The 26,070-nt window shown below is 41.1% G+C and overlaps 2 protein-coding genes across 5 annotated transcripts in view; both read left to right on the forward strand.

Annotated features, from left to right (window-relative positions):
- The window catches only part of LOC308412144 (vesicle-fusing ATPase), a 73,959-nt gene extending 57,544 nt beyond the window's left edge, over positions 1 to 16,415 (forward strand). Inside the window, exons 12-21 of one of the 2 annotated variants that reach the window (XM_080906282.1) lie at positions 2,123 to 2,310; positions 3,263 to 3,358; positions 3,478 to 3,634; positions 3,741 to 3,874; positions 4,012 to 4,158; positions 6,922 to 7,056; positions 7,417 to 7,530; positions 8,710 to 8,765; positions 9,115 to 9,172; positions 15,216 to 16,415. In XM_080906282.1, the coding sequence (XP_080762408.1) occupies positions 2,123 to 2,310; positions 3,263 to 3,358; positions 3,478 to 3,634; positions 3,741 to 3,874; positions 4,012 to 4,158; positions 6,922 to 7,056; positions 7,417 to 7,530; positions 8,710 to 8,765; positions 9,115 to 9,145 (1,058 nt within the window). In that variant the 3' untranslated portion in view covers positions 9,146 to 9,172; positions 15,216 to 16,415. The remainder of the gene's footprint in view (positions 1 to 2,122; positions 2,311 to 3,262; positions 3,359 to 3,477; positions 3,635 to 3,740; positions 3,875 to 4,011; positions 4,159 to 6,921; positions 7,057 to 7,416; positions 7,531 to 8,709; positions 8,766 to 9,114; positions 9,173 to 15,215) is intronic. The other variant, XM_080906283.1, reaches the window with a different exon arrangement.
- A 4,880-nt stretch (positions 16,416 to 21,295) lies between these two features.
- LOC308410886 (thyroid hormone receptor alpha) overlaps positions 21,296 to 26,070 on the forward strand; it is a 116,513-nt gene continuing 111,738 nt past the window's right edge. Inside the window, exon 1 of one of the 3 annotated variants that reach the window (XM_080904544.1) lies at positions 21,296 to 21,448. The gene's annotated coding sequence lies outside the window, so the exon portion shown is untranslated. Of the gene's footprint in view, positions 21,449 to 21,764; positions 22,311 to 26,070 lie in introns of those variants that run through there. The other 2 variants (XM_080904545.1, XM_080904546.1) reach the window with 2 other exon arrangements.

Genomic DNA, 26,070 nt, shown 5'->3' on the forward strand with positions numbered 1-26,070 from the left:
CGTGGGGTTTTCCAAAAAAAGTCAACCAAATGGACGAATCAAGCGGCAATTTACATTTCTCAAGATGTCTTGAGCATTTACCGGATATATCTATAGATGATGTTCATCGACTTGTCGATATTTTTCCCTCGCGCCTCAGAGCAAAAGAGAGAAAGGATTGAAATTTCTTGGTATTTTATATATAGAGTTCCCTCGTTTATCGCAGGTGTTATGTTCTAAAAATAACCAGCGACAGGTGAAATCTGCGAAGTAGCCAGCTTTATTTTTTACAATTATTTTAGATGTTTTAAGACTAAAACCCATCACTACACACTTTATACACTTTTCTTAGACATGCATGAACAGTTTCACACTTTTCTCTCTTGTTTAAACTCTTTCAAAGTTCAAACCTTCGTTAAAAAAAAAAAGTCTATTACAGAATGAAACCAAAGATCAAAACCTGTTTTCAGTTCCAAACATTTATTTGAGAAATAAACCTACAGTATATTTGTTTTTCTATAAATAATAATGACAGTTTAAGCTTAATTGCACCTCAATGCACCATATATATATATATATATATATATATATATATATATATATATATATATATATATATATATATATATATATATATATATATATATATATATATATACACACACCTGTGTGGTATGGTAAAAAAAAAAAAAAAAAAACGATAACTTCTACCTTCCTTTAGCATGTCCAGTTTGTTGACATGCTGTGTAGGTGTGTACTGATATCGATATAACGGGGAAACATATGGCTTTGACTATTGTTCACCTGTAGTTTGAATGCTGGACATTTGCCTGATTAAATCATAAGAACTGTCACTATACAGAGATGTGCTTCTGAATGTGGACGATGTGTCTTCTGCATGCAGTAATGCAGTTCTGCTTGTGTTGAGTGATGTAAACCAGCGGTCCCCAACCCCCGGGCCTCGGACCGGTACCGGTCCGTGAGTCGTTTGGTACCAGGCCGCGAGAGTTGAGGCTCAGGTGTGAAATGTATGGTTTTCAGGGTTTTTATCTGTTTTCAGCGTTATTTTGTTATCGTTTTTATCGTTAACTTGGTTTTCCTGGGTCTTTTCATGTGTGTTATGAATAAATCTTCTTTTTTTCGGTACCAGTACTAGTTTTATTTTGTTGTATTTATCCGCGACACCTTAAAGGCCGGCCCGTGAAAATATTGTCGGGCATAAACCGGTCTGTGGCGCAAAAAAGGTTGGAGACCGCTGATGTAAACAAACAATCGAGCTACGCTCTTCAAACATCAAAATTGATCATTCGATTTTTTTATGACACAGCAATGGTGAGTGTTCCCACCCTCTGCTCTTTGTAACTTAACGTAATCTTTCCGTTTTCGTATTTTGGACATGATTTTGGAGTCCACCTTCGCAGTAGCGATTGACTGCAAAATAAAGCTACCGAAAATGTACAACCCTACATCCGGTCTTAAAACAGGAAGTTAGCATTTTCTCGTGCACAGGGTCTAATGCAAAATACAAACTCTCTCTGCTGCTAAAATTTGATACCAATGGATTTAGTGTGAAGTGGTACTCAGTAGCACCCATGTAATTCAGTCAGCTCCGTAAAAAATATGAAGTTTGGGGCATAAGCTTCATTAAAGTGTCTCTAATCAGTAGCTAAAGCATTTCTGTTAGCTAGTTAATATTAACACATAAAGCAAGCTAGTGCCCAGAGACAGTAGCTACTGTGCTTTCACCCACTAGTTTTTGATGACCCTTTCTCAAGCAACGAAATGAGTATTGTTACTGTTGCCATCTTGGATGTAACAAGAGTATGACCAAGACTTATAAAACCGACTTAATTTTTAATTCAGTATGAGTGACTGAGACCATGAACTCAGTAGGAAGGTTGTTCTCCCAAAGACTTGCAGTTCTTCTTGTAACCTCCGACATTGCTCCCTGGTGGGAGCAAATAATACACATTTAAGGGATTTGAATGTTGGCTTCCATTTTAATACCCAGAAGCTATATCCATCTTTTATACTGTCTACGGCTAGTGCTAGTTGGAAGCTCAGCTCGAATGTTTTTGAATAGAAGCCTGTATGCTAATGAACTTTCCTACTCTTTTTTTTTAACCCTCATTCTAATCTCTAGGTCTTCCTGATGAAAAGGGACGCGTCCAGATCCTAAACATCCACACCAACAAGATGCGAAGCTTCAACCTTCTCGCTTCCGACGTCAACGTCAAGGAACTGGCAGCAGAAACTAAGAACTACAGCGGTGCAGAGCTGGAGGGTCTGGTCAGGGCTGCGCAGTCAACCGCCATGAACCGGCACATCAAGGTCACAAGGCACTTCCTAATACACAAAGCATACATAGCGCTGTGTCAGTGTAATGACGAAGCAGAAACACCATCCATGTGAATAGTTTTCATCTAAAACACAGATCAGATATCAGATTTAAATATCAGTGGCTGTAAAAACCATGGACAACAGCATCTCCCCAAAACTGAAGCAAAGATGTCACGTCAGTTTTGGTGCCTGGCAGCAGTATAGGTCATAAACCCTGCCTCCTCCAAGTTAGTGGATGGCACAAATATGCTTTCTGCCAATTTAGGTAGTTATGATTTTCTTTCTCATTAGTTCATTTTAATTACTGATTTGCTGCTGCGCATCTCTGTTCAAGAAATGCAGTTTACTGCAAACCACAGCAACTGATGCACTTCAGGGCAGGGGTGTTGAACTCCAGGCCTCGAGGGCCGGTGTCCTGCAGGTTTTAGATATCACCCTGGGTCGACACACCTGAATCAAATGATTAGTGCATTACCAGGCCTCTGGAGAACTTCAAGACATGTTGAAGAGGTAATTTAGCCATTTAAATCAGCTGTGTTGGATCAAGGACACATCTAAAACCTCCAGGACACCGGCCCTCAAGGCCTGGAGTTCGACATCCCTGCTTTAGGGCATCAATGCATTGTTTATATCACCCAATGCATATATATTACTGTCTCTAAGGGAGAGCCCAGACACACTTCAGTGGAGGTTAATTTCAGTGACCTCATTCTTTCGTCTACTACCCACAGCTCAAGGCCATAGATGAGGGTAGGAGCATAGATCAACCAGTAAATCGACAGCTGTACACTAGCTCCTCTGCTTTCCTTAGTCGATTTTATGCTCATCTGAAACTTACTGACTTTTGTTTTTTGTAGATATTTCAGATTAGTAGTGACAGGGGATTGAATTGACATTGCCCCATTAATTTGTCATAATTTAAATGTGATGATTTCATCTCCAGGCTACCTCTACAGTTGAGGTGGACATGGAAAGGGCAGAGAAGCTGCAGGTCACCAGAGATGACTTCATGGGATCCCTCAACAATGACATCAAACCAGTATGTCTCTGCTGTTTTCAGAGATGATGTCATGAGCTTATGTTATGAATACAGTTCAATCCAGTGATATGAAAAAGGCAAAACAATGTTCCTAATACTTCTTCTTTAAATTTTCTAAGGCATTTGGTACCAACCAGGAGGACTACTCCAGCTACATCATGAATGGCATCATAAAATGGGGCGACCCAGTCACTCATGTTCTGGATGATGGAGAGCTGCTGGTACAGCAGACCAAGAACAGTGATCGCACACCACTTGTTGCTGTTTTACTGGAGGGTAATTAGTCAGAAACACGTCCAGCTAGTACCCCTGCGAGGAGTATTAATAGAAAAATGTCCATCCATCAGTAGCAAACTGTACCTTCCCCTTTGCATTCCAACAGGCCCACCCCACAGTGGAAAGACAGCCCTGGCAGCTAAGATTGCAGAGGACTCACAGTTCCCCTTCATTAAGATTTGCTCTCCAGACAAGATGATTGGACACTCAGAGATCTCCAAGTGCCAGGCAATCAAAAAGGTAAATGCAGCAGTGTCTTTTTGACTTTACACCAGTTCATTAAATAATCAGATGTTTACATTTAAAATTGTAGGTTTTCTTGTCGTTTCTCATGCATTAATGCCTTTCTGTCTTCACTCTTCCTCTTTTTGTTTCAGGTCTTTGATGATGCTTATAAGTCTCAGCTGAGCTGTGTTGTGGTGGATGACATTGAGCGTTTGCTGGACTATGTGCCCATCGGTCCACGTTTCTCAAATCTGGTCCTTCAAGCTCTGCTGGTGCTACTCAAGAAAGCTCCACCCAAGGTCAGAGTTCATCTGAAAACTGTATACACACTTTAATGTTGTGAACAAATAGGTAATATTCAGAGTATGTTTTTTTTGAAAGAAGGAAGTTATAATTTAAGGGGTTTTTGTAACTTCAAAACAATGAAGGTACGTACTACAAGAAAAGGCTTTTGTGTTTCTGTTCAAGGAGTGAAACTATGGAACAAACTGAATATGGAATTAAAGCAATGTCCAAACATAAAACTGTTCAAAAAGAGTTATAAAAATATGATCTTCTCGATCTATAAAGAAAAGGAAAATATTTAAATTAAGTGAATGTCTCTATTTAAAAACAAACAAACAAAAAATTCATGATGTGATATTATAGTATATAGTATATCAGAAATCTGTTCACTATTTTTATTACAAATTATATCAGTAAGGAAGCTGACTAAATATTCACTGATAATTTATGGGACAGGGGTGGGATTAAATAAGTGTATACTTCTTCCCACTCCCTTTCAACATGTAAATTAATCAGAATGTTTTTTTGTATGTAATTTGTATAGTATATATTTTTTCTCTCATTTCTTTTCTAAACGTACTTGTATATTGTTCACATGTTGAAATAAATTACCAATCAATCAATCAATCAATCAATCAATCAATCAATCAATCAATCAATGTTCTATATGTATGTCTATATGTTTTAGCTCTGTGATGGATTAGCTACCGTATCCTTCTGTGGATAACTTAAAACCCCCTGAGATTTCAACAAGCCCATTTTTTTCAGCAGCTTTAGTGTAAGGAGATGCAAGCCAAAAACCCCCAGAAAACCCCCCAAACTATTTCACTAAAGCACCAAATGTGCATTATTACTATTATTAGTTTGAAAATAATAGAACAAACAAAACTACACTTACTTGTGATTCTTGTCCACTTGTTCTAGCAAAGAAATAAGCTGTGAATCAAATGTCGCAATATTTATTTATTGCAATACTACAATAATGATATCTCTAGTTTTATAAAGAATGGAGTGACATTATCTCTATTGTCTATAGTCTTTGTGGCACCAACATGTATGTTTCCTTATACGTAGTTCTGGTCTTTCTATGATATTCTGGTGATAATAAGAAAAATATAAAGCAAATCCAATGTCAGCGAAATTAGTTAGTTTCGTGCATACAGGTAGAAAAGTTCATCTGTATCTTCAGCTAGCTAGCTAATTTTCTTAGTTTAGCATAAATACTCGAAAACGGGCAGTAAAAATGAGTCCGTCGCTGTCCAGTAGGTAGGTTACACCACTTTATGCCACTTATCCTTCTAAAATTCATTGTTTGCCAGTTAGCAAGAGAAGTACTGGCATGTGGATTTGATTAGTTTTCAATAGAAGTGCTAGCTAATTTCCCCCATTAATAGGCTTTGTGCTAAGCTAAGCTAGGTTACAGCTTAGCAAAGAACAGATAAATATAGAATATAGAATATGAGTAAAACGCGCCGATTGTTGAGTGAAACGGATGAACCAGAATTTGGTTTGTAAAAATGGTGCAAGATCAGTGATGTGGAACTGGTTTGGTGTTTGTCAGATACAAAACAAAGCACATTTTTTGTAGAACATGCAAGCGGCCGTCGTTATTGCCGTATTTGTCGAACTAAGGTGCTCGTAAATCTGGGAGTAATCTGGGTCCTAAACTCCATCCGCTTCTGGCCCCAAAGTCAAACGAACACACAGCATCACTGAGAGTTAAAAACTATCTAAATTCTTTCATCTTTAATAAAACGATCAGCATTGCTGCTTTACCAGGTGCGACTATGAAGTTTAACAGCCAGGCATCCATGAAAACAGAATTTATTACATTTAACGGAGTTAGAAGTTAGCAGGAAGCTAGCGGAACTTAGCGCGCTAGTTTTGCTAGTTACCTAAACATGATATAGCATGTTCTGACTAAGAGATTTCTGAAAAAATTCAAACGTACAGCTCTGCTATCATTTCCAACATAAATGAAGACAGGAAACTAAACAGCAGTGACGTTTGTAGAGTTACTGAAGGAATAGAGCAGCTGTGATAGAATACAGCATTAATGAATTAATGGTACAGAAGTGGAGGAAGCAAGAAGAATGAGTTGAATAAAGTTTGATTTATCTGACTGCTTTGTTTCGCTTAATGTGCCTTATAATCCCGTGCACCTTATGGTCCGAGAAATACGTATTTGACTTTTTTATTTGGCACACTGCAGTTTAATGTAGCAAAGCACCTCTTTTTAACTTCAGTAGATATTATACATGGTTATACTCAGGATATGTCAGCCCATTTCTACTGGAAATGCCTTTTGGTTAAACTTTCAGCAAGGAATTTACATTTGCACTGTTAAATTGTTATATAGCTTTAATGCTTAAAAAACAGCTGCTTGTTTAAGTGAAAATAAATGGATGTTTTTTTGCGCTAGTAAAGTTGTGGAGTTGAATTTTGTCTCGCATCAATTATATCGTCAGTTATATCGTTATCGCAAATTTTCAAATATATATTGTGATAAATATTTTTGGTCATATCGCCCTGCTCTCTGTAGGTACTGATGGACATAACTGTGTTTGTTTTTCTGAAAAGTTTTGTGACATGAGATATGGTAGTAAATTTACTAATAACAAGAAAAACCTTTTGTAAAAATAAAGTCCACACAGGGCTTGTAAGACCTTTAATGAAGAAATTAATCATTCATAAGCACAGAAAATAACTGGATAATTTGCCGTAATTTATGTTGTAATCAACAACCTACAGAAACAAGTAATTTAAACCTCCTGCAGGGCCGGAAGCTGCTCATCATCGGCACCACCAGCAGGAAGGACGTCCTACAGGAGATGGAGATGTTAGATGCTTTTAGCACCACCATCCATATCCCCAACATCTCTACTGGGGACCAGCTAATCGATGCCTTAGAGGTAAGATGGCCCCATCGTTTCAGACGCACAAATGGCCACAACATACAGTACAGACAACAGAAAAAAATCACGTTCATTTTAGAATAGGTCAGCATGCATGTTTTATTGCTTAAAGATAAAAATAATCATAATTGTGCACTTAAACTAGCACTCAGAGGTGAAGGTGCTGAATTATACATAACCACCCCATTCCCAAAAGGATAAATGCATGCGCATACAAAAACAAGAAATCTTGTGGTGAAAAACCTATTTAACTGAAAATAAAAGCCTAGCTGCTAAAGCTGAAATAAAAGCATGTTTTTCCATAACTTATACCAGAGACTTTAAGTGCTGCTTGAATTGGCTTTATTGTCTTTGCAGCTACTGGGAAGCTTCACAGACAAAGAGCGGGCCAGCATCGCACATCAACTCAAAGGAAAGCGGGTCTGGATAGGTATTAAGAAACTCCTCGTGCTCATCGAGATGTCAATGCAGGTAGAGAAGCAAGGCGACATATTGAAAAAGTTTTGTGTGTGAGCTGTAGTGTGACAGACGAGTTGACTGATGGTTTAGTATTTATTTTAGTATTTATTTATTTATTGTCATTGTCAAGAACAATGAAATTGCGTTTGGGGCTTCCATACAACCCAAAAAAAAGAAGAAAATAATAAATACCCCTTAAAACCCAAGTGTACATATTTAACCCAGTGTGACTCCAATGCAATAAGACAATCCTTAGCAATAATGTTCGTAGAAATTCAGACAAAGACCTGAGAAACATGACAAAATACAACAATGCAACCCATTCAATATTATTGTACTGTGAGATATGATATCAGATATGATAGTTATCTATTTAAGAAAGAGGGGGGGGGGGGCAGGAGGGGGAAGAGAATAAAGATATGATGCACCAATGCAGACCAGTTCATTGCTATTAAGAAGTTGGATATGGTTATTGTCCGTGAGAGGGGGGCAGAGAGTTCAGGAGCCTCACAGCCTGTGGATACAGGCTGTTGGCCAGTCTGGATGTTCTGGCCTGTATAGACCTGTACCTTCTCCCTGAGGGCAGCAGATGGAAAAGGTGGCGCGCAGGGTGATGTTGGTCCCGCAGGATACTGTGCACCCTCCTCAGACAGCGAGTGGGGAAGATATTACTGATCTCTGGCAGACTTGTTCCAACAATTCTGCCAGCTTCTTTCACCACCCGCTGGAGTGCTTGCTGATCGGCCTTGGTGCAGCTGGGGAACCACACTAGAAATCCATACGTCAATCCATACGTTTAAAGTTTGCTTGGTGATAGGCAGTAGTTTGGGAACTAGCAATAGAAATTCTAACTGGTCCATTTACTAGACCTTGAGAGGGCTTGTGTACCCATCTAAATTGTGTTGTTTGCTATATTTTCCAAAAGATGACATTCCTGGAGACAATTTGTGGCCCAAAACTATTTTAACTGTTCAGTATTTATCAGGTTATTACAAACACAATCAAGCTAGAATTGACTAGCATAGTGACTAGAGCCTTAGAAAGAGTTCTAGGGATGTAATGGAGCATCCTAGTGTCACTGCCTAATGTCGTTAGGAAATATGAGATGTGACTGTATGATTCAGTGTGAACCTTTTCCTTCTATTTCTACCACTCTTCAGTTCCTCTCCGTCTTTATTTTGTTGTCTCTAGATGGATCCAGATTACAGAGTGACCAAATTCTTGTCTCTGCTTAGAGACGAGGGGGCGTGAGTACAACTGCTCTGCAACAATTTCATTAACTTTCATTACCTACCATCATCTCTCATCAGCCTAAACCTTCTTATTTTTATCATTATCTCCTTTCCTTTCATATGTTTACCCCTTTTTTAAAATAGAGTATCAGGATGTTGGTAGCATCACTGAAAGAGTACACTTAACACATCTAATTTACAATAGCCAAGAACACAATTTGTTTTAAAAGGTTCAATCTTGTATTCCCAGATATAACAGATATAGTAGATGCTCCTATTGTGCCAGTAGCACAAAAAGGCTAACAATCAGCTACTCCGTTTTCAACACTTACTAACACTAATGGCTTTATTCTGCAATCACCAGGTTGAATGAAGGTGACCAAATCCGAATATAAGCTGTTGGTCGCTCTCGCTGTGTACTGGTAAGGTGAACAACAAAGCGATGAAACTAGAATATGAAGCTGTAGCTTGCTAATAAGGTATTAGCATTTTTACATAGAAATGGTAATTAATGGCCAAATATTACAACATTCACATTAGCATGTATAGTTTATTTTAGCTAAAATTGGCTATATTAAGGTTGTTGTAAAACCAAAAAAAGCATATAGACATAACATAAAAAATATATTGAAAGATATAGAAGAGAGCTCCCAGTGATTATTATTTATAATGGATTAAAGGTTGTAATTTGTAAAAGAAAAGGAATTATTGTTAATTAAATAGTTTAACTTAAAATGTTCCCGATTTTTCATTCATTATATCATCAGCACGTCATTTTTTTTTATCCACATATATAAACATTATCTCATCAGCCTAACATGACATTCTAAATGTCATGCATGAAGTTTTACTACCCCTTTATTTTATTTCACTATCCCATGGTGCCTTAGTTCATGCTTATTAATCTTTGATTCAGAGTTTAAGTTTGTTTGCATGTTTTAGTTTTTATACAGGGTGGGCCATTTATATGGATACACTGTAATAACATGGGAATAGTTGCTGATATTATGTGAGGGGGCAAACTCCTCAAGATGGGCGGTGACCATGGTGGCCATTTAGAAGTCGGCCATCTTGGATACAACGTTTGTTTTTTCAATAGGAAGAGGGCCATGTGACACATCAAACTTATTGGTAATGTCACAAGAAAAACAATGGTGTGCTTGGTTTCAACGTAACTTTATTCTTATTCATGAGTTATTTACAAGTTTCTGACCACTTATAAAATGTGTTCAATGTGCTGCCCATTGTGTTGGATTGTCAATGCAACCCTCTTCTCCCACTCTTCACATCCTGATAGCAACACCGCAGGAGAAATGCCAGCACAGGCATCCAGTATCCGTAGTTTCAGGTGCTGCACATCTCGTATCTTCACACCATAGACAATTGCCTTCAGATGACCCCAAAGATAAAAGTCTAAGGGGGTCAGATCGGGAGACCTTGGGGGCCATTCAACTGGCCCACGATGACCAATCCACTTTCCAGGAAACTGTTCATCTAGGAATGCTCGGACCTGGCACCCATAATGTGGTGGTGCACCATCTTGCTGGAAAAACTCAGGGAACGTGCCAGCTTCAGTGCATAATGTCATGATTCGGCTGTGTGGCAGGCAGGAGAGGACCCAAACGCAAACTCACGGAGACAAAACGTAAACTCAAAAACAGACGCAAAACTAGAAACACTCACATGAGGCATGGACCTTCAAAGTAAAACAGGAAACACACTGACTGAATTCTAAAACACGCAAACTTAACAGCAACTGGGGAGACAGAACATAGGAACCTGAAACATGGTACAAAACATCACAGTGGACATAACATGGAACACAGGGAAGCCATATAACAAAGCCAAAGAGCTAAACCTAAGATAACCATAACTGAGATCCAGGGAAACAAGAAACAGTACATCAAAGGACTCAAAACATAAACCATGATATAAAAGCACAGGATCTCTTCCAAATAAAATAGGAAACAAAGTGAGACGCAGACATGATAACCAGAACTTGACAACGTAAGACACAGACATGAAACACATGAAGAGCAGGGGAGACTTAACATGGGTTGGAAACACAAGGGGGAACTAATAAGCAAATGAACATAGGAGACCTAAAGAGCTTAACATACTATAAACATCAAAATGAACTAAAACTCAAAACACTGGCTCCTAAGACCCAGGATCGTGACACATAAAGAAGGAAACACATCATCATGTAGCAATTTCAAATATCCAGTGGCCTTGAGGTTTCCATTGAAGAATGGACCCACTATTGTTGTACCCCATATACCACACCAAACCATCACTTTGTTGTTCCAACAGTCTTGGAGGGATCCATCCAATGTAGGTTAGTGTCAGACTCATAATTCCGGTTGCGCCGTAAGATGGCTGCACCGACGAGAGCTCCCAGTCATCTCAGCAAAAATGTTATTATTTATTTTGTACTGCTTTCAATTTCTGTGCGCACAGCGCGATCATACACTCGGTATGACAGACAAACACTTCTGGAGCTACGTTCGTCAGCCAGTTCGGACTTTACAGCGGGTTTCGACTCCGTGGACGCTCTGCTGTCTGGGATCCTTTGTTTACTCGCGCGACGTCGAGGGAAAACAAAGAGGGGGAAACGCGCTGGAGTTTTGTGCCGAACGCGACAGAGAAACAGCAAGCCACCTCTGCCCAGCATCCTGCTCGCGAATCTCCAGTCTCTGGACAACAAACTTGACGAGCTGCGTGCACGGATTAAACACCAACAAGACATCAAGAACTGCTGTGTTCTGGCCTTCACAGAGACATGGCTGGAGCCCAGCATCCCCGACTGCGCCATCACGCCGGATGGATTCACTGTTTACCGGGGAGACCGAACGAAGGACTCAGGCAAGAAAAGGGGAGGAGGGGTGTGCTTTATGGTTAACTCCTCGTGGGCTAGAGATGTGTGTATCTTAAAAACTTACTGCTCTCAGAGCCTCGAGCTGCTGACCATTAAAGTCAGGCCTTTTTACCTCCCGAGGGAGATCAGCTCAGTTCTCCTCTCAGCTGTTTACATTCCCCCACATGCTGATAAAGCTAAAGCTATGGACGAACTGTATGACATCATTACTGGACTTGAGAACAAAAATCCAGAAGCTGCCTTTATTGTGCTGGGAGACTTCAACAGAGCCAACATGAAGAAGGTTCTCCCCAAATACTATCAGCACATCTCCTTCCCCACAAGAGGTGATCAAACACTGGACCACTGTTACACTCCATTCAAAGAGTGCTACAAACACCTCCCCCACCCAGCTTTTGGTAAGGCAGACCATTGTTCCATACTGCTGCTGCCTGCATACAGACAAAGACTGAAACAGGAAAAACCAGCTTCCAGGGTTATTTACAAACGGGACAGTGAGGCTGAGGAGGTCCTGCAGGACTGCTTTGACACAACTGACTGGCAGATATTTGTGGATGCAGCTGATGGCAACATCAATGAACTCACAGACTCTGTCACATATATTGGAAAGTGCATGGATGATACCATCACAAAAACCACTGTCCGCATATATCCAAATCAGAAACCCTGGGTAAATAAAGACGTTCGCGCCAAGCTAAAAGTGCGGACCTCTGCCTTTAACTCCGGGGACGCTGATGCATATAAAGCAGCCGGGTACGACCTCCGAAAGTCCATAAAAAAGGCCAGAAAGGACTACAGGGACAAAATGGAGTCCAGCTACCACAGCTTTGACACCAGGCGACTGTGGAATGGACTGCACTGCATCACTGACTACAAGAAGGTCAACACAGGCAGTGTTCAGCCCGCTGCATCTCTTGCAGATGAGCTCAACAACTTCTATGCTCGTTTTGACGCAGACAACAGAGAGCAGATCCTCTACCCTCAGGAGGACAGTGAGGCTGCAACTCTAACTCTGAAAACAGAAGCTGTGAGATGGACTTTTAAAAAGGTAAATCCTCACAAAGCTCCAGGACCGGACGGCATCCCAGGCCGGCTACTCAGAGTGTGTGCCGACCAGCTGGCAGAGGTGTTCACCAACATCTTCAACCTCTCCCTGAGGCAGTCAGTGGTCCCCACGTCCCTCAAAGCATCCACCATCATTCCCGTTCCCAAAAAATCAGTGGTCTCCTGTCTGAATGACTACCGTCCTGTTGCACTGACATCCGTCATCATGAAGTGCCTGGAGCGGCTGGGCAAAGGTCACATCTGCTCCTCCCTCCCTGACACACTGGACCCTCTTCAGTTTGCCTATCGGACAAACAGAGCCACGGAGGATGCCATCGCCCTGGCAACGCACACCACCCTCACTCACCTGGAGAAAGGGAATGCATATGCAAGGATGCTCTTCATCGACTACAGCTCGGCATTTAACACCATCATCCCCTCAAAACTTGCCATGAAGCTCGTCGACCTTGGGCTGGGAACACCGATCTGCAGATGGATTCTAAACTTCCTCACAAACAGGCCCCAGGTGGTGAGAGTTGGTAAGCACACCTCCTCATCACTCATCCTGAACACAGGTACGCCACAGGGTTGTGTGCTTAGCCCCCTCCTATATTCCCTGTTCACACATGACTGTGTTGCTAAACACGAGTCCAACATCATCATCAACTTTGCGGATGACACAACCATCATAGGCCTCATCACAGACAACGATGAGACGGCCTATAGAGAGGAGGTGATGGCGCTGTACGAGTGGTGCCTGGAAAATAACCTGACTCTCAACATCAGCAAAACTAGAGAGATGATAGTGGACTACCGGAAACGACCAGTCAGAGAACACCAGCCCATCCATATCAACGGTGTCAAGGTCGAAAGGGTCAGCAGCTTCAAGTTCCTTGGAGTCAACATCACTGAGGACTTCTCCTGGACCCTTCACACAGACGCTGCTATCAGGAAAGCTCGCCAGTGGCTTTACTTCCTGAGGAGGCTGAGGAAGTTTGGCATGCACGCCAACATCACCTCAAATTTTTACAGGTGTGCAATCGAGAGCTTGCTGACGAGCTGCATCACAGTTTGGTACAGAAGCTGCTCTGCCAGCAGCCGTAAATCACTACAGAGGGTGGTGAAGGCAGCAGAGCACATCACTGGCACGAGGCTTCCTGCCATTCAGGACATTTATCTCCAGCGATGCCTCCGTAAAGCACACAGCATCATCAAGGACCACAGCCACCCAGCACATCAGCTCTTCTCCTTGTTACCATCTGGCAGACGTTACAGGAGCCTGTCTGCTCGGACTACAAGACTCAAAAACAGTTTCTACCATCAAGCCATACGACACCTCAACCACAACACTTAAACACACACAACACAGCACTCAGAAGCTACCCTGCAGCTTCACAAGTACTCTGTTTAATCTGCACTGGTCACTCCACTTTATTGTTATTGATATTTATATTTAAAAGTGCAATACTGTAATTTTCTGCTGCTCATTCCTGTGCAGTATCCCATCTGCCCTCCCGTCATATTTCTTTTCAAGATTTTCTTATTTAATCACTAGTGTACATATATTTATATTTATAGATACATATATATTTAGTCATCTTTTCTCTTTTACCATGTCTCTCTAATATTTGCTCCTTACTATTTTTCTATTTTCTTTATTATTTTATTTTATTATATTTTCTCCTACTGTATCATGCTGCTGAGTGACTGCTGCTCATCAAATACATTTCATTGCAATGTTGACCCTGTGCTAACTTGCATATGACAAATAAAACTGAAAACTGAAAAACTGAATAGTGGTGATTTTGTTTATTAACTTCAACACTCACATAGAAGTTTGTCTCATCACTGAACAAAATCTTCTGCGTGAACTGAGGGTCCTGTTCCAATTTTTGTTTTGCCCATTCTGCAAATTCTCCGCGCTGATCTGGGTCATCCTCGTTGAGATGCTGCAGTAGCTGGAGTTTGTAAGGGTGCCATTTGTGAGTAGCTAATATCCGCTGAAGGGATGTTTGACAGTTTGCTAACTGTAGCATGGGAGATGGGTGGTCTCGTAGGGTGTCTGCATTGAAATCTGCTGCAATGACCCGGTTACTGCGTTCACCAGATATCAACACAATTTCGATCCACTCCTCACATGTTAACCTCTTCGACATGTCAATGGCTGTGAACAAAGAGAAACTTGTAAATAACTCATGAAAGAATAAAGTTACGTTGAAACCAAGTCACTTAATCTATGACCTCAGTAAACACTGTCCTCTTGGGTTTGTCAGCTCAGCTTATCGAATACATTATGATGTTTATTTTATAAATTACAGTCTTTACAAGGAAGCTGAGAAAGAAGATAAAGCAGCGTGCGCTACCGCCATCTTTCACTGACAGTTTCTTGTTTACTACCCTGTTAAAGCCTGCTCATACCAAACAACGACTCTAGTGTTATGGTGGGGGTTGCTAAAACGGTTCAGTCTAAAATGGGTGTGTTGATGGATGCAAACCAACCTGTAAGACAGCTTGCTTTCTTTTCCCACTCTTCCCTTTTGTAGTGATCGGAGCTTCTATGAGTAGAGCCAACCAGAGGAGCAAACCAAACACACGACAATAGACACGCCACCCAGAAATAAGGAAGAAGAGCAGGAAAAGAAGAGATCTTCCTCGAATCCATCGATGCATTTATCTATGTAACTACACACCTGGTCCAAGAGAGGAACAAACAGGTTCCTCTATAACTCGGCATGTATCTGTAGGCAATACCACAGAATCACTTCCCTCCTACTCGGCATTCTCATCATCAAGTACACATATCAGAGTAAAACACTGGAAGTCGTACTGTTAAAAAATATTATCTGTAAAAAAAACTAAAACCTGAAAAAAACAATAGATCATTGTAACAAAAAAAGTGGTGTTATGTGAATTGTGTGTATAAAAATAAAAAAAGAAGAGTTAAGAATTTAAGTCATCTATGTTTTTAAGCTAGTCTTTGTTGTATTTGTTGCATACCTCTCGTCTGGCTGCAGGTAATTATTGTTATTATGTGTATCCTCACAAGCAGTATCAAATGGAGCACATGCAAAAATGCCGAAGCCTTTTGAATATCAAGATGTGATCACAAAGAGGCTTTTAGTGAATATTTAATAGTAGTTAAAAAAAGATGATGTTCCATGTGTAAATGTAATCCCTTTAAATATAAAGTATGTTTATGTTCTGTAAATAGTATACATAGATATAACGAAGATTATCATGAACTTAAGACTACTTCAAAATGTATCAGTATCACTCTTCTTCCCTGTTGCTATGGAGATGTTGACTTTACCAGATTAGTGTAATAGTGAAAGTAAATGTTGGATTGATGGCCGGCCTGTCTGTGTTGTATACAGTACAGTTCAGTTTAGCTCTTATAGTTCTGGCATCATCAGTGTTAAAAACAAATCTATAAATATATCCTGCACGCTGAACATCCAGACCTTGACTACGTCTCTTGGTGGTCCTTTGTGGGAACTCGTGCGCGTGTGAGTGTGTGCGTGGAGTGTCGAATGGGATTGTGCGTGTGCGTTTCAGTCTGTGCATGTGAAGTGTAGAAAGCTGCTGGTTAATTTGCTACGTTTGTTTTCTCATGTCATGTGTTCAGTGCTTCAAAGTAAAAAGTTCTTGTTCTGTTTGACCATTGGCATCGTGAGCGTATGTGCGTGTGTGAGTGTAAATATATGTCAACATGCAGATATTGCAATAAAAAAAGAGCACATATGCACAGGAAATGGTGTCATTTCTTTTCTATGTGCCGTCCAGAACAAAAGGCTCTGAGATCCTGTAGATGCATTTTGAATTAACAAAGTGAATATTACATGAAAATTACTATAAAATGTTTATATTTTTATTGAAATGACTGCGTATGAGACAGCGCTACCCTTCTGTGTTCACATATAATTGGACACTAAAGATTCCGTAGTTTAGAATATTCTGGCTTAAATGTCAACGACAGGATTAGCAGACATCAGTGATTAGTTACTAACTCATTCAAATAATTGGCTTCCTGTAAAGACCAATGATGTTATGAAAGCATTATAATATCTGTAAAACAAACAAAAGAAACATCTTTACAATAATTCCAAATTATTTAGCTGAGCACTATAAATTTTAGGAATTGTTAGACATTTGCTAAGCCAAAGTGTCAAAAAACAAACAAAACTTTAGCTAAATCAATGGGAAGTGAAAACATACTTAATATAATAGAACTTGGAATATGAAATAAACTAAAATGTGCAAGCTGAGTAAGAAAGAGTCCTCAGCTACACTGTCACAGACTGCGTCTTTCAATCTTGTAATATATGTGAAAACACAGACTGTATATAAAAGATGGACAAAGCCACTGTTGCATTATGTATTAGTTTCTCCAGGACGTCACACCTTTTTGCTAGTATGCTTTGTTTGTTATTTAAGCCAGAACCACTTTTACTCCAACGAGTGAAATGCTAGGTTATTAGCTAACAGTAGCTTGCTCGGCTAGTATCTATAAACTTTACAGACGCAGAAACAAAGACACGTGGTGAGTGCGACAGACTGATGGAAGTATACTTTGCTGTGGTCTGTAGGGGAAGCAGCATCAGAGCTGGTAACACCAATAGACTGATTAAACTGATTAGGATGGCTGGTTCTGTGACTGGCTGACAACTGGACACTTGTGAGGTAGTGGAACTGTTATCCATCATGGATAATTCAGTTAACATGCTCCACAAGGTACCAACAGCCCAGTTCAGTAACTCACTGGTGGGCTTAGCAGAGGCCAAGCCCAGCAGTGAACAGCTACAGTGGCCTGTGTTCTCACACCTGTCAGTGAGAGTTCCTCCCCACTGATTTGCACTGAAGAGTCTCCAAACTGATGAATTGTAACTAAATGTATCAATAATTTTCTTATATGTGTGTATTTAAAAATGTGACCTGCTGTTACAGTTGGTGTTATATTTGGTACTCATTCAGTTTAAATAGGGTGCAGTCAGATTAGCATATCTTTTTAAGCTACTGGCCGAGACACAAGGGAAGGAAGTTCATGTCAGATAAATCCTTGGTCCTCTTCGGTCTTCAGCACTCTGGTACACTCTCTAAAAGTCTAAAATAAAACAACAGCAAAAGTCTGTTACTGTCAATATTGATACAATCTACAGATTTGTATCATCCAAGGCTAATTATTAAATGGACTGGTTCTTAAATAGCATTTTTCTACTCTGAGCACTCAAAGCCCTTTACACAACTTGCACCTTTACCCATGGACTTCTTTTTTTTCTACGCACTTCTTGTCTAACATTCACACACCGATGGATGCATCAGAGAGCAACATGGGGTCACTATACTTGGCATGCAGACTGGGATCAAACCACCAAACTTCCGGTTAGTAGGTGACCTGCTCTACTATCTGAGCTAGAGCCACCACTACCTGCAGATAACTAAGTTCACCTTTTTAAGGTCCATGCACCATGTCTAGCAATCTGTGTTTGGGCAGAACAGGAAATATTTTTCTTGCTTATATTAAGAAGGTTTTACTGCTTCCTTTAAGTTGAATGAGAAATGTATATTTTGCCAAGTTGCCTTGTGTCTTAGCAATGTTACTTCATATGAAAAGGGTTCCTGAGGTCTCCATGATTAGAAGTCGGCTCTATGTACAGATAGTGATGGGACGTTCTGTATCGAGGCTTCGGAGCGTGTGTCGAGTAATGGAGGGGGCGTTTCCGCGAAGCGCGTATCGAGGCTTGCTTCATTTATGGGAGGAGCTGAAAATGATGACGTCCGAAGCCTCGCTGCCCGGCTGTACCACGTGACTGGTTCATGAAGCGGTTCGAACTTTGCCGCAAATAATCATTTTCCATACTGCCAGCATAAATATACACAGTATACTGCCATCACTACACTATAGGTGTTTTACACACTCCTTTTGTTGTTGACATTTACAGGCTGTGTGCAAAATGCCACACTCTTCAAATTCATGCCAGCTATTATTTTTACGTCCAGTAGGTGTCCTGCTAGAGCAAATGAAGCTTCATGAAGCTTCGCGTTGGGGTGAACCAATTGGATGAAAAGCTTCAGTGCTTCATGGGGCTTCATCTGCCCATCACTATGTACAGATGTGAAATAAGTCAAACCTCAAGTAGGCCAAAAAAACAACAAAATTAAACCCAAAACTGAAAGTGCTTTAAAAATGCCAGCCCTTTGCCTGTAGGAATGAATAGTAACAATGTATATTAATAGCAAACCTTTTTATAAGGTAAGCAAGTGTGTGGATTGTTTAAAAGGAAATTCATTTTAAAGCTTTTTATTTTGAATTTGCTGTAAAACAATTTTGTTTTACGCTAAACCTACAAAAAACTGAATTTTCAAGGCCAAGCAGTAATTCAAAACTGAGCTAGTCTGATGCAGCAGATGCACTTCTTAGTTGAATATGTCAGCAGTCACTGTCAAGGCTGTGAGGCCAGTCAGCAAAGGTGGACCCAAACGCAAAACCAACAGAGACTGGTGTCAAGTTTCACAGCCTTTACATTTACACACAAAACTAAGCATGAAGGTAAGTAACACAGGGACACGGACAATTATTTCTGATTACCACTAGCAGGTGTAGACGTGGACAGAACGATCCAAATATCAATACTTAGGCTACCAGGCGAAAGCGCATCAAATCCGACTTTTTTGACCCTATGCGACCCATATCCGATCATGCTATGACAGTGTGAACGGCACAAATCCGATATTTTCAAATCCGATCGGGGTCACTTTCGTATGTGGTACTGAATCCGATACATATCTGATGTTTTAGAAAGCGACTGCTGTTTGATGGTCATGTCGCATTAAATCCATCTTTTACGTCACTGACACGAGACAGACGCCAATTATCAGCGCCCGAGAAGACATCGCGAACGCTTCCTGGCCATCCTGTGTAGATGTTGGGAAGACAACGTTGAAGAAAACGTGAACATTTCCTTTGAAGCCCTGCTCCTCTCTAAAACAGCAATAAGGATCATCATTAGGCCATATGTAAATAACAAAATAACTTTATAACTTAAAGTAAAATTGGTAAACTTAAAGTCCGAAACAAGTCTTTATATTAAGGCCATCAGTCAAACAATACTGTTTGATCTGGGTCTAAACAGAGCGCGTTGTGCGTGACGTCTTCTTTTGCGCATGCGGTCGCTTTGATTCAGCGCGTTTGCTGTCACATTTTATTTGTAGTGTGAACAAGCAGACAAAAAAAATCGGAACTGAGCATTAAGACCTGCAGTATGGAAGCCCGTTTCCGCCACTAAAAAAAAAAAAAAAAGCTAGTATCCATAACTCGAAATTTCGAGTTATTATCTCGAAATTTCGAGAAATACAACTCGAAATTTCGAGTTACTTTTCTCAAAATTTCGAGTTAGCTCTGCCAATCAAAAATATACGTGAATGAGGTCGCTTTCTTGTTACCCGGAAGCATATGGCGCAGGACCGCGCACTCAAAAACGGATCCCAACAAATTAAAGTATGTTTGCTGATAGTAACACCATGTGATTCAGCTAATAACACAGGGATTTCATCATTTGTGAAGCCAGGCTGAAAACACTCAGCAATCTGTGCATTCACGACTGGATGTAATACCGGTAGCTTAGCTGTAGCATTTGTAGCTGAGGGCTTCAGCTTCCGGGTAACATGGAAATGACGTCATTCACGTAGATTACTGATTGGCAGCGCTAACTCGAAATTTCGAGTTGCTTTTCTCAAAATTTTGAGTTAATATGTCGAAATTTCGAGATAATAACTCGAAATTTCGAGAAAATAACTCGAAATTTTGAGTTATGGATCCTTTTTTTTTTTTTTTTAGTGGCGGAAACGGGCTTCCATACCTGCAGTGTGAACGTAGCCTTAGTTTCTATCCTCTCGGCTCAGTATGTAGCTCACTGGTGCAACACTAGCAGCTGGTCTGTTTGCACTGAAGTGGATAAACTTGATGGCAAACATATGGAAGCCCGTTTCCGCCACTAAAAAAAAAAAAAAAAGGATCCATAACTCAAAATTTTGAGTTATTTTCTTGAAATTTCGAGTTATTATCTCGAAATTTCGACATATTAACTCAAAATTTTGAGAAAAGCAACTCGAAATTTCGAGTTAGCGCTGCCAATCAGTAATCTACGTGAATGACGTCATTTCCATGTTACCCGGAAGCTGAAGCCCTCAGCTACAAATGCTACAGCTAAGCTACCAGTATTACATCCAGTCGTGAATGCACAGATTGCTGAGTGTTTTCAGCCTGGCTTCACAAATGATGAAATCCCTGTGTTATTAGCTGAATCACATGGTGTTACTATCAGCAAACATACTTTAATTTGTTGGGATCCGTTTTTGAGTGCGTGGTCCTGCGCCATATGCTTCCGGGTAACAAGAAAGCGACCTCATTCACGTATATTTTTGATTGACAGAGCTAACTCGAAATTTTGAGAAAAGTAACTCGAAATTTCGAGTTATTTTCTCGAAATTTCGAGTTATGGATACTAGCTTTTTTTTTTTTTTAGTGGCGGAAACGGGCTTCCATACAAACAGGTGCTACGACTGAGGAGCGGGAAAGTATACAACTCCACCCTAAAGGGGAGGAGAAAGGCAGCATGCGCTGTCAGGTTGGAGAAAGAAACAAACTGTGACAGCGATGCAAACATTTTTTGTCTTTCCGTTTGCAGTGCAGATGATCTTCTTGATTTTTTAAAAATTGAAATAAGTGTCAAATTAAAAGAAATACCTTCATCATTCAGCTTTACAGGGAGTGGATCTGGTAAGTTGGTGTTGGTTTTCAAGCTTTTTGTAAGTTTTGATATATGTTCTTCCTCTCAGTATGACTGTGCCTCCATTGAGAACAAGGGCTGATTTTAACAAAACAGAAATATTGATATTATCGGACGTTTATACTTTATTTAGTGTTAATGAAGTAAAAAACAAAACAGTATTATTGTTATCCAGGTTTTGTGCATTATATAACCCTCCGCTCTGGATGTTCACATCCGTCCGCTAGAGGGTGCTGCAGACCCTCGGTGTAGAGCCACCCTCGTAGGCTGCTGACCCGCGTTCACCCGTACTGTACAGGCATGGGGGAGGACCGAGCATAGAGAACTAGTAAACGCCGTGGCCATGACTTTGACAGTACCGGCTAGCGGACGTTGCTCTCCCGTCTCCAGGCACCTGAAAGCGGACCGGTAGAGGAGGCTAACACCGGAGGGAGAGGCATTAGCTGACGCCGGCTCGAGTCGGTAAAGCAGCTTTTATTTGATTTTTTTAACGTGTTTGTTGAGCTTGTTTCTTCACGAGATAACTGCCGCTCCTCGTTCAGCGGTTTTACGTGGACGCTACCGGGAGGCGCTTTTATTTGAGCGGTGGAGTGCTGCTGAGTGAGACAGTTTGACACTTTCAGCGAAAACAGGCTGAAAGCTTCTGCTCGGGGACGCCGGTGCAAGGTGAGCGCTGTCCTCACGTCAACCCCGGCGCTGCGCCGGCCTGCTGTACTCCAGCTACAGGGAAACGCCGTCGTCGTGTGGCCGGTGCACTGCAGCTCTGTGACGTCCCCAGGTTCACCTACACCGGCTTTCTCTTACTGCCACCGCACTGTGTGAAACGAGTTACTCTACATTCTGCAGTCAGAGGTGAACGAGGGAAGATGTGACAACTATGTAGTGTCTGTGTGTGTCTGTAGTGTAATCTCCACCGTCACTGCTCGCTCCTTTGCTGTGACATGTGCCCATAGGTCGGTCTGTCCGTGGGCGCTTGCGTGCCAAAGTTTGCCTGAAAAGCTGCTGGAGGATTCAGAGTCATACCTGTGTCATAGGGCGGTGTCATGTATGAAATGTGGCTCCCAGCCAATAGCTGCTTCTATAGGGAGAGGCCTAGTATATGAGTTTATGCCATTATGCACTGAGCTGCACATATAGGTATTAGCACCAGTCTGTTGTACTTCTCTGCAGTAAGGGTGTGGGTGGGTGTGTCGTTAATGTACGGCCTCACAATTCTTATTGCCATTCCTATTCATATGACTGAGTGTTTGCTAAGCATGTGGACCAGTCAAGGGGGGCTCAGTCATTCATTTTCTGTCCAGACTTGTAGTTCCAGACACCTTGGTTTAAGTCAGGGATGTCAAACTCCTTTTCTATCGTTTGCCACTTACAGCCTGCATGATGAAACTGGAGTACTCGCAGCTGAAAATAGGAAGGTTTCATAAAATTAAAGAAAATGCCCTTTTCTTCCAAACAAACAAACTGTGGACTCACTATTAAAAGAAAACAGTTAATTCTATAGCAGATGATGGAAAACAGGAACTTATTTGTTATTTTGTTGTTTATCCATTACTTAATTACTTTTTTAGGGGGGGGGGGCTGTCATACTTATGTAAATGCTGTTAAAAGTGTAAAATCTATGCACTCCTTTACATTTTCCAAAGCTTTTATGGTGGGCTGGAATGGTATGTTTGATACCCCTGGTTTGAGTGCTGCAACTAACTAGGGCATATACAGATACATGGCTCTAGTTTTTTAATAAATTGTAATCCTAATCTTTGAAAAATTCAGTAAAAGCTGATTTTTGGCTGCTTGCTGATTCATAAGGGGCTTGCACAGCAGGTAGCTCCACATGTGTGAGGTCTTTTTTTCTTCTTCTTTTTTAGCCAGATGCCGTTCTGGGGATTTGTCTCCTCCTGGATCTTTTACTTGTTTCGCAAATGTATAAACTACTTCACTGTGGTTTACACATTTGCACAGTATTATTCTTCTATCTGTAATTTAACATCCACCTTGAGCTACTCAGTGATTCATAACTTTGTAAAGTTACCTGCTTCACTGACTATTCAGTGCCTAGCAGAAGCTCCTGGCTACAGCTGCCTGTTTTGGCACAACTGTCAATCACAGCAGCCACCTCTGACTTAAAGCCTTAACATAATCCAAATGTGTATGTCTTAGAAGCATCTGAGGTTGTTATAGTGGAAGAATTAAGATGATATTCCTCCACCATAATATCATCATTAAAATCATATTACAGTATATTTAATCAACTCGCCCATCCAAATCATTGAAGTCATGTGTTCCAGTTCCTCGACCACAGGTGTATAAAATCAAGCACCTAGGCATTTATGAAGGAATGTGCTGCTCTAAGGAGCTCAGTGAAATCCAGTGTGGTACTATGATCAGATGCTAACTGTGCAACATGTCCGGTCGGTGCACTCAGTGACAGTCAGTCGCTACAGACCTCCAAAGTTCATGTGGCCTTCAGATTAGGTCAAGAACAGTGTTTAGAGAGCTTCGTGGAATGGGTTTCCGCAGCTGCATCCAAGCCTTACATCACCAAGCACAACGCAAAGCGTCAGCTGCAGTGGTGTAAAGCACACCACCACTGGACTCTAGAGCAGTGGAGACATGTTCTCTGGAATAACATATGACACTTCTCCATCTGGCAGTCTGGGTTTGGCGGTTGCCATGAGAACAATACTTGTGTGACTGCACTAGGCCAAGTGTAAAGTTTGGTAGAGGGGGAATTATGGTGTGGGGTTGTTTTTTGGTCCCTTTGTTCCAGTGAAAGTAACTCTTAATGCTTCATTTCATCCCCCCAACTTAGTGGGAACAGTTTGGGGATGGCCCATAAAGATGGATGAGTGAGTTTGGTGTAGGAGAACTTGACTGGCCTGCACAGACTCCTGACTAGGGATGGGTATCGTTCAGGTTTTATCCGATACTGGTGCCAAACCGGTACTTTTGAAACTGTGCCGGTGCTCAAACCGGTGCTTAAAGAATGGAGAACACAAAATTGGTCCAAAAACCTCTCATGTTCAGCTGGTTTTTGTAAAAAGATAACAATGTTAGCCTTTTCTGCAGCTATGGGGCATATATGGTATCACTCTTGGCTGGAAGCAGTGCTTAATCAATGGAAAAAATGCAAACTTTGTCCAAAACCTCTCATGTTTAGCTGTTTTCCACTTTTTCTTTGGTCATTTTAGCCCTTCTGGCCAGGGTGAAGGGAGTATCTGCCATCAAACAAGAAGACAGCCGCATGTAGCTATGATGATGTTTGCTAGTTCACCTTACATGCATTAATGTAATAACGTGGTTAGCCTACTCAACGTAAATTACACACAAACAACATGAAGCTACTCACGCAGAGAAGAACGGCTGCTGCTGCATCATCATCCTCATCATTTCTGCTACACTGGCAGGGCTAGGGGCCAGGACTCTCCTCTTCGGGTTCTTGGGGGATGTTGCGAACTCCGGGTCCGATAACTGGCAACCCACCCGCAGTAGATGTGCTCGGTGTGAGGTCTTGCAGCAAGCTATTAAATACGGCGCATTTCTCAGCTTTTAAAAAAACGCTATGCGTCGTCAGGTGTTTCATGGGATTTGAGGTGTTACCTCCTTTGACAGTATCACCTTAAAGCACTTGTTGCTGCTGAGTTTGCATCTTTTGCTGTGAAGTACAGCCAGACTTTTGACCGCTTCGCCTTGGACATTTTTAATCTGTAGCTCTGCTCTAAAAGAACGTACGTACCTGGCTCCGCCTACTATCCTCAGAAACGTAAAATGATTGGCTAGAATCTAAAGTGTATCACAGCTCAGGAAAAAAAAGCACCGAAATAAAGCACCGAAATGTGTGCTGCTTTTTGGTCTGGTTACTACCGTTTATGTCAGAACCGGTGCCATCCCTAGTCCTGACCTCAACCTGAATGAACACCTTTGATATATTAGAGTGGAGACTGTGAGCCAGGCCTTCTCGTCATCCCCTTACAAATGCACCTCTGGAACAATGGTTATGAATTCCACAAAACACTCCTAACCTTGTGGAAAGTCAAAGCTGTTATAGCTGCAAAGGGTGGGCTGACATCATATTAAACCCTGTGGATTAAGAATAGGATGTCTCTCAACTTCATGTGTGTGACAGCAGATACTTCTGTGTCTGCGTCCATTTTCATAAATTTGTAGGGCTGAATGGGAGCTTGTACAAAGACAGTGATGAAGGACTGAAGGACTATAGGGGAAAAAACAAAAAACTCTGAGCAACAGCAGCCAATAAACTGGCTTCAGGGTTCTGGCAAAGAAAGTTTCCTTACTTGTAAGATTTCGTCCAGCATCGAGAGTCTGCACAGAACACTCCTTCAGTGTGTAGTGATGAATAAATGGAAGCAAAGAGACATTTTCCCCACATCTTTATTCATTTATCATTTTAAATAAAACACTGTCAGAGCCACAGCTGCGTATGAAACAAATTAATGTGGACCCCCCCTTTAGTATTTCCCCAGAGTGCAAAATCCAGACCTACATACAATTACATAGGAAGCACTCTTGAGTTCCTTAAGTTATGAGTTTGGTAGCTGGTGTTTTTTATTAGTTTTCAGCAGCCGTTTGAAAATGTATTCAGCTTTAAGAGTTT

Source organism: Rhamphochromis sp. 'chilingali' (genome assembly GCF_963969265.1).
Source record: "Rhamphochromis sp. 'chilingali' genome assembly, chromosome: 15".
In the NCBI taxonomy this organism is placed as follows: Eukaryota; Metazoa; Chordata; class Actinopteri; order Cichliformes; family Cichlidae; genus Rhamphochromis; species Rhamphochromis sp. 'chilingali'.